The following is a 19,536-nucleotide window of genomic DNA, read 5'->3' as shown; positions in this document are numbered from 1 at the left end:
AAACAAGAAATTAACTAAGGATATAGAGATGAGGATGTATCTAACATGTATGTTATTTTCTCATTGTATAGTATTGTATTCTGGTAAAGTTATGAATTGTTTAAAATATTAAAAAAATACAAAAGTTATTGCAATTGAGTTGAATTAACACATGATATTCTTAACCATACACAGCTATACATTGTATGTGATCTCAGAAAGGAAAAGAATAAGGCTTTAATATTTTAATTAGAGTGATTTCAAAATAAAAATTATTAAAAATCTGAAATCTAAACTGTGCCAATGAAGTATCACCTTGATCTTGTACTATTGTTCTTTAGATATGACAAAACATGATACAGTCGACCCTCGTTAAGTTCCACACCAAGGGATGGAGCCGAAAGAATACATGTATAAGAATTCAGATTGACACATGGGTGTTTACAATTTTTTGTAATTAAAATTCACAAAGAGACTCTGTAAATGATGATGACTAAAAACAGCAATTGTGTACATGTCTCTTAATTTGTTTGATAAGATGATCAGTTGCTAGGTGACATCAACCACCAGGAGCATTTGCATAAAATGTTTGCATCTGGTTTAGCGATTAATTTGCCAACATAAATTATCAATGAAATGATTCCCTACTTTCATGATACTACTAAGAAGGACAACGTCTAGACCAAAATAAAACTTTTCGGTTTTTTTCTAGTCATCTGGTTTCAACTTAACAAGATTCGACTGTTTTAGATTTACAATATTTCATGTGTCTTGTGATGGAGGACAAACATTCTGTGCATCAGGGATGCGATATGTGAATCTCAATCTACATCCAGAAGGAATAGAAGCTGAAAGTAAGTACTTACAATAAAAAGCTTTGATCTAGCTAACTATATACCAACATGCATTCTAAAACTGAAAATCTTTTTCCTAAAACGATTTCAAGTATCTAAAATATTCCATAAAGAAACAGTAGTGTAAGAGTTACCAACCCTGCTTCAAGGACACACATCAGACTGTGGCAATAAAACAACAAACAGAACATGCAACCTACCGTATTTAAGTTAAGTGTTCGACATAATAGCGCCCAGGGGGCTCTCAAAAATAGAAATAGGGGGCTCTTATTAGAATATATATTTTTGAGTTCAAAGAGCGTTAATTTCGTGGTTTATGCTGAAATGTTTATTAACAACAGATATATTTTTCCAGAATTTAATTGTCCATAATTAAGGGTGCATATAACAAATGTGTTATGCACAAATAAATAGCCTTGTGTACATTTATCAATCAGAAGGGGTGCTAATTGGGATTGTTCTCTAGCCAGAATATTAGCAAATATCGCTGTGGGCGCTTATTAGAGCGGGGCGCTTATTACATCGAATATGGTAGTTGCATTGTTAAAGTGAGCTGATGTCATGGGTCTTCATAAAAATGACATGGTGTCATTTTTTAACATTACATAAAAATAATCATCAGCTTGTTCGTATTCGCATCCTCTCAGATCAAATATCCAATGTATCAAATGATATCACAAAGTGTTTAGAGCAATTAAACTATCAATGAAAACTTTTTTGTAATTTATCCAAGTTGTCCTAGATGAATAAGCTGGTTCAGCACATTGTCAATATTCTATACCACTCATTGAAGGTGAGCTGTTGTACCTTTAGTACTTTGACCATTAATATCATGTAGTATTTAGGAGTATTTGGTGAAACTGAAGTAGATACATAGACTTGAAGCTAGTCCTCTCTGCAAGGTTAGTATCTCCTATCCTGCTTACCTGATACACACAACAACTTCCTGTTCCAAGGGAAATAACTCTTCATGCACATATATTTTGGATATACACAATATCTACTATGCTATGAAAATAGATTTAACCATGCACATTTCCATCTGTATCGTGCAACAACCTTTTCATTTGTGCATAATTAAAATCTGCCATATTACAAAAACCTTGGAGGTTTCATTCTGACAATAAGCGGTTGAAATGTCATGCTGCTCAGATACTTACTAATCCAATGAAACATTAAACATAATGAGTCGTCCTTTGGTAAAGAAACAATTGCAGAACATATGTGACTCTTTGATAAGAAAAAACAACAGTAGGCAGAGTGTAAAGTGCACAATGTTCACCAAGAGCTCTGATTCTTAAGTACTTCATTGGCTTCCTGTCCAAAAGCGCATCAGTTTTAAACTCTGTTTTCCTATCAGTGCCACTCATATCTCTATGACCTTCAATCCTACACTTCATCCAGATCCATCCGTTCAGAAACACGATGACTGCAAATTGCGCCTGAAGTTAAACTTAGCAGTTATGGACAGCCATCTTTGTCTAAATTAAATTAAATTAAGAATTTATATAGCGTATTAACAACTGCTCAAATATGCTTAGGGCATATTTGATTGATCTAGTCAAAGGCTCTCTTGAAGAGACAGGTTTTGAGTGTCTTGTTAAAGTTTGTCAGATTTTTGTTTCTCGGATTTCTTGTGGCAGATTGTTCCAGAGCAATGGGCCAGCATGTTGACATGAACTATCACCATATGTTTTGGTGTGTGCCACAAGGAGATGTTGATCTTTGATAGGAGAGAATGTGCAGGCTTGTATGGTACTATCAGTTCCTGTAAGTATGCAGGAGCCAAACTATGTATGCTTGTAAACCAGAATGAGGAGTTTATATTGCACTCTTTGTTGGATTGACAGCCAGTCAATATTGGAGTGATGTGTTCTCAAGGTGTTCTTGTCAGAATTCTCCAGCTGTATTCTGAACACGCTGTAGGTTTTCTGCATCCTTCTGTGGTAGACCATAGAGGGGAGATTACAATAATCCTGGAGACCACAAAAGCACAGTCCATGCAGAGCCTATCAATGGAACAATCTCCCCCAAGAACTTCGCAACTCTGAACCCTGGACTCCCTTCAGAACTTCAGCAAGACCCATCTCTTCTGCCAAACCTTTGAACTTTTCTCTGGCACTTTGAGCATGACATCCAGCATGGAAGCGCCATACAAACGGGGACTATAAGTATTGTTATTATCATTATTATTATATAAGCATTTCTTCATCTCATATCCATCTTGATTGATGCAGCTGATGTCCTTGGAGGAAGGAAATATAGCAAATATGTTAGTAGGGTCTCTATGTGCAGTCTGGAAGAAGCTGGTGGACACTGACAGCATGATGGTAAGAAATAAAGTAACAGCCGACAACATCAAAATAAGTTAGTTTTTGGCTTGTGAAGTTGTGTATAGGTGCAAAAGGGTTGTTAGGTTAGATTTCTCGACATATATTGTGACGATTTTTCCAGGTGAAAATACACTGTTAGTTTTTGAGTATCTAATGTTATATTGTCAATTAGGGTGTGACACTGTCGATATTTATACCTCTTTAATGACGTGTCGCTTTGACAGCGTAGGCCAATCAGGAATACATTCTGCTAAGGATGCCCTACGCGTTTGCATTGATGCCCTACGCGTCTGCTGTTCGAGAGCCTCCAGCTTTTCAGCAGAAACTTTCTTTACGGGCGCCTCCAGTTCAACTGACTGTCTGCGAGCTGAATCCTTCTGCTATTGATATTAACAAGACAATCTGGTTACGGTTCATGATCATGCATATTTGTGCTCATTTGAGCTGGGTTAGTAAAATGATATAGAATCAACTTCCGCCATTTAACCTGAAATGCAAAAAGCGCTGGGGATCACCTTAGCAGCAGCAATGTTTGTTTTAAATTTAAAGAATATTTTCAAATTATTCAAATGAAAATATATAAATGCAATTTAGAATTAAGAATTGTACAATTTACTTGAAGTTTATTACAACAAATAAAATATTTTATTATTATAAAAAAACAGTTTTCAAAAACTTTTGCCATAATCCTGAAAAAGAATTGAGGATAAAATTCTCTACAGGATGTTTCTAGTTGCTTCTAAAAGCTTACATTTTAGACAAACAGACAAACCATCTAAAAGACAAATATTTCTGTTCTAATGCATCTAAAACACAACACTACTGCCATATGTCCCCCATAGATGCCTCTGTCATCAATGATGAGGGAATAGCTATCGCTGCATCCTCACAACTGAGGGATGGGGATGTCCTTTCAGGCATCGGGATTGAGCATCATTACATCCTAAGGATGAAGATCAGAAGGTTCTTCAGCTCACACAGAAGGTGGAAGAAACTGATTCTAAGGAAAGGATTTTTTACCTAGCTGTCATGCTGCAGTGTTGATGCAATGATAACTTAGAACAAAAAAGTATATTTCAAAACTTAGAACTGAAGCAGAATCACATCCCCAAAGAATGAGCTCAAGAACCTTGTAAACCCTCATAAATGAGGGTTTCCTGAAAGAAAAATGTCTGGCCAAACTGGTAGTGCACATATTTTACCAATGCAACACACCAAAGAGAGGTATGCCTTTCAACTAGGCCAAGCACTCTAGGAAAGAGAACACTAACACACATATCATATGGTCACACACCAAAATTGGGCTAAAACATGAAAAGCCAACGTTTCTAGATGCCTAGGTAACATGGAGCCCTAGTCTAGATTTAACCTTGTTTAGCTCAGCAAATTCAGTCGACACTTCTATCCGCTCCACTTTTTCACGTCGAGTGTATGTGAACCTTTCTCTTTCATAGCGCTCCTTTCAGAGTTGGAAGAAAACAAAAATATGTTGGGAGCTTTGTGTTATTGGTGTGTGAAGAAATCACAGAGGGAAGCTGCATCAAAATTGAGGATGCTAGTATCAAAGATGATGCTGATGCTGAAATATCTGTGACAGTGTTGTTGAAACACAAACCTTCCAAAAGATTTTTTTCAATTTGTTTTCCAATAATTTTTTTTTTTTTGATGCAGCTTGCCAGGGCAAGTGAGATGTTAGATGACGTGGAATAAGAAAAGAACTCTGTGAATTACGAAAAGATTATTATGATATCAATATATAACAATGGATATTTTGTAGATTTTTAGCCAAAAATATGATTGATTTTCTGATTTTGACGACAGAATCACAATTTATTAAAAAAAAGGATTCAAATGAAAAATTTTAAGTAAATATATGAATGTAAACACAAAAGATTTGATTTTTTTCTTTCTGATTTTCAATGAAGGTGAAGGTTTTGTTAATGAGGAAGCTGTTACTGAAATAAAGTGCTGTGCATATGAAAAATACATTGTGATAAAAGGACATGAAACCAAGTGCAGGATTAAAACTTGTCCGTATGGGTCTAACTATTGTAAAAACAGGTAAAACTGTACATAATATGAAATGAAAAGATTAAGAGAAGCCAGATGTTATGGTATAACAGTGTAAGGGAACAAGTGACTGGTATTCAAGGGGGTGCAAGTATGACAAAAGTATCAGTCATGGGTAAACCAAAAGCTTAAAAAATAATCAAGTATGACCAATATTGAGAACAGGACATGTTAATGGTACTGCAGAGAGAGAAATGGAATGTGATCCTGACAATGTTAATTCTGTGGAATGGAATCAGTATGCATCATCTGTCGACCTTGAATATCATTCAGACCAAGACTAAATTGTTTTATCAGTCACAAGTGCAATCACAATCTGTCTAAACTTGTGGTATTAGGTCAATATGAAGAAACTGATTTCTAAGATTTAAATTTCAACATTCTAACATAATAATTTTACTGTCTTACAGGGCCCCATTCCACAAAGTGACTCTACCGCTAAGGTGATCATACTCCCATACGGTAACACTGACCTATGATCATCATAGCTCTAAGATCGCTTTGTGGAACAGAACCCAGGGCCACAATAGTTTAATGTGAGCTTGTCATTCCTTTCTAAAATCACGACGTTCCACACCATAAATTTGATAACTGGTTCTGTCAAAATGTTTCTTTTTCTGTTTTTCTGATTCCATTGCACATATTGGTCTTTGCAAGCTAGACAACACCAGCTCCAGCAGAGAGAGCTATAAAGTATTAGATGTAGGCAAAGCTCCCACCATTTCCACCAACCCGGGACCAGTTGGAGGAACAGTTTGTCTGTTGTCCTTGCTGTTCAATCAGTAAATTCTATATCATTTGTAATTTTTCAAATCATTGCCACACCAATGAAGCTCACCTCATTGAACAATATTTAATTCAATTCAACAACTAAACATATTAAAGTCAGCTTCTTAAAACAGTAACAGTGAGCATCAGATCAAAATGCCATAAATACATTAGGGGAACATTTTGGAAATGGCAAAGGGTGCTGATTTAATCTGGTCAAAATTTTAAAATACTGAGAGAAAAACTGGCTGAAGCATTGTGTTTCAGTAAATTGATGACCAATGAAAATATCAACCAGGGGTGCTAAACTTGTCAGCATTTATTATCATCATTATCATTATTATCATTATTATCATTATGTCAACATCTGAAAGTCACATCCATGTTTCAGGTAAATTAATAGTTACAATGAAATCTAAACATGATATATAAACAAGTACTCTTTAATTAAAAAAATATCCATATTACTCTGATAATGAATATTGATTTCTTCCATTTTATACTAATCAAAGAATATTTAACAATCAAAAATGACTTACTGTAAGACCAACACACATATATATCTGTACCAGATTTGCCTTTTTTCAGTAATTATCATTTTTTCAACCTATCTGTATTTAGTAGACTAACATCCAATCTCTGAAATGAACATATTTTACAGATTTTTTAAATAAATTTTATAGTTATAAAATATAATAAAAAGGAGCCCAGATACTTTCTTCATTTTCAGAATGAATACTACAGTAATCTAGACTTGCCAAACATTGCATGGGCTGTATTAGATATATTTGTTTCAGGGTCTGTATGACAGACTAGTATGGAAGTTAAATGTATGGATATGAGATTAGAAATGATCTTCACTCAAGGTTCACACCATCTGGGACATGGTTGTGTTTATTTGTGAACACAAACGAGTAACACAAGATGTTAAAGGGGCATTGTGAGCATCTTCGCTCTGAAGTCACTGTTGGATCCACAGCAAAATTGAATCCCAAACTCCCAACAATCGGTAATACTTGCCTTCTCTTCTTCGCTATCACTTCCCTCGGCCTTCTCCACCTTCTTCAGCCCCTTCCTCATCATCTCGATCTGAGACAGGCGGCGGCCCTTTTTATCCACTAGCCAAGAATATTTACATCAGTTAGTCACAATCCAACAACAATATCAACTAAATCTCAACTGCTTTTTGACATACAATTGACATTACAGTGGACAGAGAGAGACGATTATGAGTACTGATTAAATGCCTTTCAAAAACATCCAAAAAGGAAATAGAATTTTATATTGTCTGCATATAAGTGAAATATTGAACATGGCTGTTGGCACAAGTGATATGGATTCAGTTGTAAAATATTGGTACCGAAACTATTTTGAATATGTTTTAACTAGGAACTAGATTAACTGATTATTTTCCTCCAGTCTAATTTCATCACAAACTATATGTGTGCAAGTGTGCATGTTAAGACAATAGCTGTGCAGTGTAAATATTTTAGAATCAGTTCTTATAGTTCTCTATGTAAAATGGCACTTTACACTGGTCAAAATAAGAAGGGCATAATGGAAAAATAGTCAAGCACTTCATTGCAAATGAACCAGCATAAAAATAACCAAAAAGGGATAAAACTAAATAATACTATTCTAATTAATTTGAATTTACAATGACATGGGATGAAATGTCAGAAGCTTGATTCATGGGATGATAAATGCATGCTACAAATTGATTTGAAACCCGTATGTGAGAGTTAGGATTGTTTAAGATTACAGATGGATGGGTACCAACTGAATCAGGGAACTACTGGTATATGTTCCAATCTTGTAAAGCTTTCCTCAATTAGAAACCTTTCTTTTCAAAATATTAACACAGCTGCATTGTCTTTCTTAAATACCAAATTGATAGTAAACATAAAATATTGCAAGAGAATAGCCATTTGGATTATCTGCTGAAACTGTTTCTATTTGGTGTAAAAGACAAAATAGCTGTGAAAATGATATGAAAGGACTACTGAAGATCAGTGATGAAGATCTATTCCCATTATTTCCAATAACATATTTATCAAAGTTCAGTTAGGAGATTTTTCATAGACCAGTTGCAAGAAAGTTTGATTTTTAAACTCCATTCAAAATACCAGTATGTCCATCAAGACAGATCAGTACTTCAATAATAAGACAATTTTTATCATTCAATGCCATGTCAATAGCAAATTAACATTTGTTAGTCAGGGTGACCTTGAGTTAAAACTTTTAAAAGGATATGCGAACAGCTATCAGATATCCTGACGTGGCAATGATTTAGTACTGCCCAACACAGTTAACAATGCTATACCTCGATCAGTGTCCTATGTTATTGTTTAATATAAGTAAAACCTCTAAAGATGGGAATGATGAACGTAATACACCTACAAGATGGCGAGACAACACAACAATGATGTGATGAGATTATAAAACAAAACAAAAATATACATAATATGGTTACAACCTATGTTGCCAACATCATCGCCAATAAGGCTACCACCCAGTTACTAAAAGAATTCGAAAACTGGTATTAAATAAAAGCGACAAATTTCCATAATCATAAGAAATATGTGCTAAGAGTAGAGTCCATTGTATGATTCTGACTATATCTTAAACATGTGTTTAAGAATCACTATCAAATAGTGATGACACTAGGCGTTCGTGAAAAGGTGACATCCTGCACCAATGGCGCCACCTGTCACATGCTAGTACTTGAATGTTGTACAGAACAACGATATTGACAAACATGAACTATGAAAATTGCTGACGTGGATGGTTGCAAGGTCATCTTGTTAAAATTGATTCTGAAACTCAAAGTGAATGGTTCCCAATTAAGTAATGTTGGCAACAAGGCAATAGCGGAACTGAAAGATTGACCATCTAGTACCATCAATGTTGGAAACATGGCAACAATGTAACATAAAGATTGACCATCAACTATGGTCCATGTTGGCAGCAATGTAACAAAGATTGATCATCAATTACGATCAATGTTGGCAACATGGCAACAATGAATCAAAGATTGACCATAAAGTACCACAATGTTGGCAATATGGCAACAATGCAACATTGATTGACCATCCATTACCACCAATGTTGGCAATATGGCAACAATGTAACAAAGATTGACATGAAGTACCACAATGTTGGCAACATAGTTACTGTAACCGTTACAGATATGTTACATTAAGACACACACTGACAACAGTCAGTTTAGTGCATACTGTCATTAGCACCAACAAGAAGGACATCACATACAACATGTATTATATACAGAACCAGTCAGCTGCAGCAGATATAAATCATAAACCTATCTTGGCAGGAAGGGTGGGTTTTGTTGGAGGTATAAAAAAGAGTTATTCAATATTATTTTCAAAAGGATGAGAAATATTATGGTTAGAATTAGCTGTTGGTTGACATTTTGAAATTTGCATTAATGTGTAAAACTGAATGTTTTTGTAATTTTATTATTTAAAATTTTAAGAAATGAAGTCAAACATTATAAATTGTTCAAATATAAGGAAGAAATGTTATTTCTTTGTTCCTAATCAAGAATATTATTGGGTCAATTTTTGTAAAGAGAAAAGATTTATAACACCAGAGATTTATTAGTAATATTGTTAAGTAGAGATTTCAAGAAAATTTAGCAGATTAAACATTTGAGAATAAAATGAGATCGAAGACACATTATATTACCAGATAGTGCACACAAAAATGCCAATGTTTAGATTGTTAGAGACAGAGCTATAAAGAGAAGTTATCATATTATGTATAGAAAAGAAAATATTGGCTAATGTTCCTGCTAACTGAAGACATACACATACATGAAGCCTACAAACATACAGACAGACAGACATACAGACAGACAGATAAATACCTTCCTCTGGAAGAAAGGAAAAAGACAAATGGAACATTATGTAGTTTTGTGCATTGGTGAAACAATAAATGTGCCAAGTTATTTAATTGATATAAAAAGCATTTGTGGACAAGTAGTGTGTTGTATGATACAGTGTTGATATATTCATACAAAAAACATCATATGATACAAACTGCAATACATTGTGCAGTGAACATGAGCACATTGTGTCGAACATCCACACTGTGTTACGTGAGCACATTGTGTCGAACATCCACACTGTGTTACGTGAGCACATTGTGTTGAACATGAACACATTGTGTTATACATTAATCTGATTGTGTTACGTGGGCACATTGTGTTGAACATCCATATTGTGTTGAACATGAACACATTGTGTTATACATTAATCTGATTGTGTTATGTGAGCACATTGTGTTGAACATCCAGATTGTGTTGAACTTGAACACATTGTGTTATACATTAACCACATGTGTTGGACATGAATAACACATGTTGAACACACAGAAACATTAAGGACAAGGGCACAAGGACATTTATGGACATTTATGGACAAAGAAGACAACAACAAAAACTTACATGAAAATGTAATACCCGCATAATCCATGTACATTAAGATGTTTGCAATGGTGAAATTCGGACACACATAAAAAAAGTGTATCAACTTAAACTTAAGCAAGGGAGAATGATATCATAATAAGCATATCCAGTGATCACAATATTAGGAATGTTAACGACATATTCTCACAATGGTTAAACATACTTTTCCAAAAATCAAATATGGATTTGTAAACAAGCAAACATTGCTTATAAATGCTGCCTCAGGTTCTTTCAATGGAAAGGGAAAAAAAATCAAAGGAAATAATAATTTAAAAAAAGTTTCTTGTTGTGGTCTGAAAGTTTTGATATTATCTTGTCATCAAATTAAGAAGCTCAATTTGATAGTCACCTCGAGCCATACAACCTGATAATATATTGAAAACATCTGAGAATGATCAGTCTCAATTATCTGCTGAAACATTTCAGTGCGCGTAAAAAGGCAAAATAGTTGTAAAAGTTATATGAACGGAGGACAGAAAATCAGTGATGACACTAGGTGTTCTCAAAAAGGGTGATCATGTCATAAGTTTGTTTGTTGTTAAATGCTGCACTCAGCAATATTCCAGCCATAAGATGGCAGTCTGTAAATAATCGAGTCTGAGCCAGACAATCCAGTGACTGATATCATGAGCATCGATCAACGCAATTGGGATTGATGACATGCATCAACCATGCATCAAGCTTGACCACCCGATATTGTTAGTTGCCCTTTTACGGCAAGCATGGGTTGCTGAAGACCTATCCTACCCCGGAATCTCCACCGGTCATGTCATAAGTATGATAGTTTCTTCCTAATACTGCTAATGCACAAATTTGTCAAAAAACTATAAAAAAAACCCAACTTTTTGGTTGGGAAACAACAGTGCGTCGGTGTGCATGAGAGTACAAGTGCGATGCATCTTGATCACTGTGTAATCTGAGTTGCAATACATAAAGGTCCTGAAGCTCACCTGGTTTGAGGTTTCCCCAGTCAAGGCTGTCATCCTCCTCCTCTTTCTTGCCTGTGTCCCTGAAAGGATGCAAACACATTCAAGGTATCAAGTTTTGGAAAATCGGTATCAGTGAGCGAGTAATTGAGCTGCGTTAGCTCCACTTTGACCAGTATTCCAGTTATACCATGACGTCAGCTTCATATGGGAGGAAAGCTCAAAGTGATGCAGGTCCTCGGTGAAACCCACAGCTATGGTGCTGACAAACCCAGAAACATAATCAGGCAGAACGTTCGGGCTCGTAAAACTGAGGGTACATTAACCCATGTGCCCCTCGGACAAGCTATAACGTTACTGCCGTGAGACAAATACCTGTGTTTCAGGAGAGACCGGAAGTCCAGAGCGGAGTCCTTGGGATCTGAAATAAAACATAATATCATGTTTAACATTGTGAAGAGAGAACTGTTTAAACCTGCATCAGGTCTTTTAACATTTGGTAAATATTGTCTCTTTAGGATTTGGCATTATTTCTCCACACGAGTTGTACAGGCACTTCAGAGTCCTGATCTACTCCTGTAACTTTAAATATAAATCATCACAGCCAGAGAATAACCAGATTCCACTGGACATAATTCATATAACAAATCAGAAAAAAATGTATAAATTCTGTATGCTCAAGTCTTATAATGTTCCTGAAGCCACATTAATGAATAGCATACCATAAATGACCATATATGGCTGGCTTACCCTTAATGAAGACACTGAGATTATCAGAGAGCTGGCTTACCCTTAATGAAGACACTGACATTATCAGAGAGCTGGCTTACCCTTAATGAACACACTGACATTATCAGAGAGCTGGCTTACCCTTAACGAACACATTACTGACATTATCAGAGAGCTGGCTTACCCTTAATGAACACACTGACATTATCAGAGAGCTGGCTTACCCTTAACGAACACACTGACATTATCAGAGAGCTGGCTTACCCTTAACGAACACATTACTGACATTATCAGAGAGCTGGCTTACCCTTAATGAACACACTGAATGTTGCCTCGTCAGTTTTCATGCCATTTTGTTCCAGGACAACAGAGTATTTAGCCTCATCCTGGATGCGAGTCTTCTTGATCTCAAGATAGCAGTTGTTCTTATCTGACACGATGCTGGTGCGTGTGTCCTCACGCACCTCTCTTCCTGCCCGGAATATCCGCACACTTGGAAGTGGCTTCCCTTGAAGGTCCAGTTTGAACTTGACCATAAGATCCTTGCCTGTGAGAGAAGGGGAGATACAGTGAATGATCTTGTATTGGGTGTCACAAATTGAAATATCTTTGTTTCTGAATTGGTGGTTGTATCATGTACTAACATGTCAAAATACACGAGTCAATAATACCCATCTGTCAAAGTCACTATACTGATCTGTCAAATTCACTATTCAATATACCCATCTGTCCAACTCACTTTTCTTTATACCCATCTTCCAAATTCACTATTCACTATACCCATCTGTCAAATTCACTATTCAATATACCCATCTGTCAAATTCACTATTCAATATACCCATCTGTCCAACTCACTTTTCTTTATACCCATCTTCCAAATTCACTATTCACTATACCCATCTGTCAAATTCACTATTCAATATACCCATCTGTCAAATTCACTATTCACTAAACCCATCTGTCAAATTCACTATTCTTTATACCCATTTGTCAAATTCACTATTCTTTATACCCATTTGTCAAATTCACTATTCAGTATACTTATCTGTCAAATTCACTATTCAGTATACCCATTTGTCAAACTCACTATTCAAAATACCCATTTGTCAAACTCACTATTCAAAATACCCATTTGTCAAATTCACTATTCAATATACCCTTCTGTCAAATTCACTATTCAGTATACCCATCCATCAAATTCACTATTCTTTATACCCATTTGTCAAACTCACTGTTCAATATACCCATCAGTCAAATTCACTATTCACTATACCTATCTGTCAAACTCACTATTCAGTATACTTATCTGTCAAACTTACTATTCAATAAACCCATCTGTCAAATTCAATATTCACTACACTGATCTGTCAAATTCACTATTCAGTATACTTATCTGTCAAACTTACTATTCAATACACCCATCTGTCAAACTCACTATTCAATATACCCTTCTGTCAAATTCACTATTCTTTATACCCATTTGTCAAACTCACTATTCAATATACCCTTCTGTCAAATTCAATATTCACTATACCCATCTGTCAAATTCACTATTCAATATACCCATCTGTCAAATTCACTATTCAGTATACTTATCTGTCAAACCTACTATTCAATAAACCCATCTGTCAAATTCAATATTCACTACACTGATCTGTCAAATTCACTATTCAATATACCCATTTGTCAAACTCACTATTCAGTATACTTATCTGTCAAACTTACTATTCAATAAACCCATCTGTAAAATTCACTATTCTTTATACCCATTTGTCAAACTCACTATTCACTATACCCATGCTACTTACCTTCTTGTACCACAACATTTCCCGGTTTCTCTGCCAGAAAAGGTCCATCGCTTTTCCCCTTCGCTGACTTGGACATCCTTCGGCCATCATCCTCCTGCACAGGACATTGTAGCACATTGCAGCACATTGCAGCACATTGCAGCACATTGTAGCACATTGTAACACTACCACATACTCATTTCCTGAGTATCATCATTTGTTTGTGTGTTTGCTTATTGGTTTTTACACTGCACTCAGCAATATTTCAGCCTTTTGCAGCGATCTGTAAACAATCAAGTCTGGGCCAGACAATCAAGTGATTGACTTCATAAGCATCATTATGCACAATTGGGATACGATGACATGCATCAACCAAGTCTGACCACCTGATCCAGTAGGTCACTATGCATGGTCCAGGACAGATGACCATGTCATACTGGACAGGCACACTTTGGACAACTTACATTAAGAAAGAATATTGATCCCTCTTAAACCTGTTCCTCTTCACCAATTTGTTTGTGAATTTATAACAAATAATAATGAGTTCAATTGCGACAAGTATGGTATTGGCAAATTTCTAAGAGAAGCACATGACGAAAAGCTGAAAATATGATTATGAAGCTATTTCTTACCACATTTCATGTCATTCTGGAATGAACAACAAACAATGGAAAATATTATCATAGTTATGCAATGGACACTATTGTGAAAACTTGTGATCAATGGTTCTTATTTCCTATTCATAATAAAGAAAAATATCCAGAAAAGAACATACATTTTTTTCATATTTTCTAAATACAGACATTGTACAAGAGGGGTATTACTAAATAATCCATATAAAGCATGTTTCAATGTACAAGTATTTACTTTCTACAGCAATAAAAATATTCATTATTCTACATATATTGTCCAGTTAGTTATTCAATGTTTAATTTATAGATTTTCAAGTTCAGCTCCTAAGGTAAGAGATTAAACATCACTAAGAGAACATACTGATATTTATGTCTTAACTTCAACCAAAACTATGACATGCAAATAATTTCATTATTGAATGACTGCAGCTGTTTTTAATATCTGACTCCATAACTTACATTTTTGACATTTGTAATATGATGTGCCTCCCACCATTATGCCTAAACTTATTTGGACACTTTTCCCAAAATAAGATTTGTTATTTTAGCTCTAACCTTATGACTAGCCCTATCCTTACCTGAGGAATTCGTCAGAAACATTTTTCTTTTATCAACGTATATTCAATGTGGAACACAATATTGAAAGCCCCATATATTGAAACAGAAAATTTATAGCATTTAAGAGGTTAGTTTGTTTGACAAAACAGTAGAACTGACTGGGGCTTGCAATGTCCAATGAGCAGTACACAAGCAAAAACCGAATCTTGTTTCAACTTTCACATTTATTGCAAACTATTTCAATATAATAACTTTTGACCTTTCATGCCTAAAAAACTATAGTGTGGAACAGAAGCTTTTGACAAACAGTCTTGGTATTTGTGAAGGGAGTTGTGAGGAAAATAAGAGATATTTCTGGTACCTGCTTGTAACTGATACTCCTATAAGAAGTTGGCAGGAAGGCGGCATTTGGTTTGTTGATTCTATACCCAGCGTGGAGAACATTGCTGAGAAAATCGACTACTTTGCCATGCAGAGAGATTACAGCATCTACATGATTGGTGAAGTTTTTGTCAGACACAGACATTTTGGTCTCATACAAACCATCGTAACATATTCTTAAAAACTGATTATATCTGTAAAATGAATTATGTGGACCCCAGCTGGGCACATGTCCAAATCCTATCATTGTTTGTTTATCTGTTGCTTACAGCAGTGTTTCTGGAATAGGATGTCAAAAAGGCAATGAAGTATACAAGTGCGGAAATAATCAAAAACAAATTTTCGGTAAATGTTTCAGGCCACCAGAGGGAAATGTGTTGACTAATGAAGTAGTCTGGGATTTGTTACTTGTTAAGCCGGCAAGTATCACATAAACAACATTCTTAACATCGCGGACTACAAGAGCTTCAAAATACCTTTTCTTGGCCATATTTTTTTTAAAACGTTGTTACAAAAGCTTTCAGTAAGTCCTATTCTTAGAGCAATCAAGGACGAGAATGCAACTCTTTAAACATGATTTGTTTACACGGCGCATTAATTGGATCTTTTTTCTGATAGTGCAGCTGAATAGTGTTAAGTAGCCATTTTGGTAAATCTGGAATTACAAGCAAACCATTGAGTTCTAAGTTCACAAATTTTGAACAAACTTTACATTAATATTTATTAGTATAATCAATGGTTTATGCTTTACTACCTACATAATTGTGTAATTGCGTTTAATCTATATGGCATTCAGCATAACCATTATTAAATGTCCAAGTTTTCAAGTACATTTCAAGTCTATAATGTCAAGAATAATTTGGTTCCAGGAAGGTAGCACATGTTTCCCTTGTTAAGAAATTGTACTGGTGATGTGAAGGCAAGACAGATATAGTCTGATCGAGACCACAAGCGCTCACATTCTTGATGCCAAGCCAGGAAAGCTACAGACTACGTACACTTGCATGTATGGCCTGTGTGTAGCACCATCTTAATTATGTCAGTAATAATTAGTGCTGCCATTCATACTTATTCACTGCAATGGTAACATATGTCATAAGCAACATTTAGTATTAATGAAAAGTAATAAATAGATGATTATCCTAAACCTTTTTTTGCTCTATAAAAGCCAGGGCTTCTATTTCAACAGACATGCATTGGTTATTTAAAGGGTTGACTGTTGAATACCATACTTTCACAAGCTTACTAATATCTTAATGTTTTTTTGTACATACTGAACAACTTAATCATATTAAATAATCGATAATGGAAAGGCTTGCCCATTCTATTTACTTTGATTTCTTTTTATTTATTATTCTGGCTTTTATTTGAATTATTGTTTTTCATAATAGCAAGCTATGTTATGCTGATCAAATAATTAATCAATACAAAGAACAAATAGTAGCATTGTAAATATATTAGTATGTTCATAAATAATCATCAATTCCTTGATCTGCTTTTAGACACTCACCAATATACTGATCCAATATGTATCCATAGTCAAAAAGAAATCCAGTTAGTTGGGTTTCAAAGTTTAACTCTTAATAGAGTCCTATTTGTTTGATTTAGTTGTGCACTTCAAAATCATCAACTATCAATTTGCATAACTATCAATTTTCCATAATCATAAGAAATTTCTATTAAAAGCAGAGTCGATTGTACAACTCTGATTATATCAAAAGTATGTGTTTATGAATCACTTAACATAGTGATGATGCCAGGTGTTCTCGATAGGGCCATACCTGTCATCATTCACCTCCTGAACATTTGTAGATTTGGTCCAGATTTTGGAAATATTCTTGAACTAAATATTTTCTTATCCAATCAGGAAAATGCTACTAACACTGAAAGTAATTAGACACTTAAATAGGAAATTTTGTCAAGAAGACCCCCCATAACCTAATTTATTATCTGTAAATTATAAATTTGGAAAAGTGTGGCAGGCATCAAGAATCCACATGGCAAAAGAGCGACATATTTACTGAAATACTTTTAACTGTATACTTGAATACAAGGATCTGGATTAGAAAATATTCATCACAAGCCATTCATAATTTTCTAATTCATAATGTAGGCAAAGTAATAGCTATGCACTTTTCACTTGGGTCACCATGACCTTAGCAAATACCTGACTCTGCAATATATTATTACTTAAGAAACTCATTATCAATTAAATATGTCATCATTCAGAATGTGACATGGTATGCTTAATCTTATATAATGTATTAGTAAATACAATGAAGAATGCCTTTCACTCATTGAACATTATTCCTAAGGTGCATATCGCTTGGAATGAACACATTATAATGACAGCAATGGAAATATAGACGATTATATGTCCAACTTGTTGCCAAATACTTCAAATAATCATGATTAACATCTACAACTTAATTCACAGTGACGCAAGTACTCATCTTTAAGATATGTTTCTCTCATTTCTGTCAAACTTAATTGCAACTGAGGTCAACGCATGCATTATCCATAGATAGAACATGTTAAGATTCAGTGTTCTGAGGCAATTTCGACTGCATTCCCTGAGTAGTGTTCTGCGTCACTTGCACTGAGAAAGACAGAGGTACAGACTATTTTGGAACAACCATCTTCCAAACTGTTCCAGAACACAAGAATATGTCTTCCTCATCAGATGATGGGTTTAGTCAGGGACCATATACGCCCTTCTAGCCACAATGAACCTTCTCATGTTCCGCGCCTACAGTGGAGCGTATATGGCTAGTCTTATCTTACTCTATGCTGTTTCAAGAAATTACTTTTATGATCCATTAAGAGAAAATGCTATCAAATGACTGCTTAAATAAGTGGCAGTGTTTCTCATGCTTCCTAGGTTCACAGAAGAGCCACTTCAGCGGTATTAACCCTTTCTCTGCTCAGTGGCAGATCCACAGGTGCTTAAATTCCTGGTAATGTCATGTACAGAACACTTAATCTTCCTAACATTTCCCAACGGAAAACTGGTGAATAAGAAATAATTTTTTTACCACAGATTTACCTTTTCATTGGGTAATGTTTGCACAAAAATATTTATATCTGCAAAACAAGGACCAAGTCTACCTGTTTATAAACAATGTCATTATGCACTGTAGCTCACCTAAACCAATATAAACTTTCAAAATGAAGTTTGACATGAAACTTTCCCATTTTGAACATAGCAATTTCATGATATTGCATGTTTTCTTCAACACTAAATGAACTATAAGAGGGTTCCTTGGCTCAGGGAATGTAGGAGGTCCTCATGGAATCAAATATCAAAATACAAGGATACAAAAGCAGCATTAACAGTTACACATCTACTCATTCATAAGCAGTATGTAATAAGTTACTAGTAGACCAAAACATGGTAATCCTAACTATTGAGAGAAGAGGGAATACATGTACTTGACAGCCCTTAACCTTTGGACACGATTCACACATGGGATGAAATCCTTATGGCCCTAGTCTTAGGAGGACATACACAAAAGGAAAGGGATCCTGATGGCCCAACAGCTCCTAGTCTTAGGACAACATACAAAAAGGATTGGGGTCCTGACGGCACAACAGCTCCTAGTCTTAGGATGACATACACAAAAGGAAAGGGATCCTGATGGCCCAACAGCTCCTAGTCTTAGGATGACATACACAAAGGATTGGGATCCTGATGGCCCAACAGCTCCTAGTCTTAGGATGACATACACAAAGGATTGGGATCCTGATGGCCCAACAGCTCCTAGTCTTAGGATGACATACACAAAGGGATGGAGTCTGATGGCCCAACAGCCTTAGTCTTAGGACAACATGCACAAAAGGAATGGGATCTTAATGGTACAACAGCTCCTAGTCTTAGGATGACATACACAAAGGGATGGAGTCTGATGGGCCAACAGCCTTAGTCTTAGGACAACATGCACAAAAGGAATGGGATCTTAATGGTACAACAGCTCCTAGTCTTAGGACAACATACACAAAGGAATGGGATCCTGATGGCAGAACAGCTCCT

General features: G+C 35.4%; 1 protein-coding gene across 11 annotated transcripts in view; it reads right to left on the bottom strand.

Annotated features, from left to right (window-relative positions):
* LOC139466765 (twitchin-like) overlaps positions 1–19,536 on the bottom strand; it is a 180,273-nt gene that overhangs the window by 92,393 nt on the left and 68,344 nt on the right. For 10 of the 11 annotated variants that reach the window (XM_071248441.1, XM_071248433.1, XM_071248437.1 and 7 more), the window contains 6 exons: positions 13,957–14,050; positions 12,456–12,695; positions 11,795–11,840; positions 11,444–11,502; positions 7,025–7,122; positions 3,364–3,546 (listed from right to left, as the gene is read on the bottom strand). In XM_071248441.1, coding sequence (XP_071104542.1) covers positions 3,364–3,546; positions 7,025–7,122; positions 11,444–11,502; positions 11,795–11,840; positions 12,456–12,695; positions 13,957–14,050 — 720 coding nt within the window. Of the gene's footprint in view, positions 1–3,363; positions 3,547–4,535; positions 4,626–7,024; positions 7,123–11,443; positions 11,503–11,794; positions 11,841–12,455; positions 12,696–13,956; positions 14,051–19,536 lie in introns of all 11 variants that reach the window. The other variant, XM_071248436.1, reaches the window with a different exon arrangement.

Source organism: Haliotis cracherodii, unplaced genomic scaffold (assembly GCF_022045235.1).
Source record: "Haliotis cracherodii isolate W230 unplaced genomic scaffold, xgHalCrac1.p SCAF_19, whole genome shotgun sequence".
Classification (NCBI taxonomy): Eukaryota; Metazoa; Mollusca; class Gastropoda; order Lepetellida; family Haliotidae; genus Haliotis; species Haliotis cracherodii.
The sequence above is the reverse complement of the archived record's forward strand: the minus strand, read 5'-3'. Positions and strand labels throughout refer to the sequence as shown.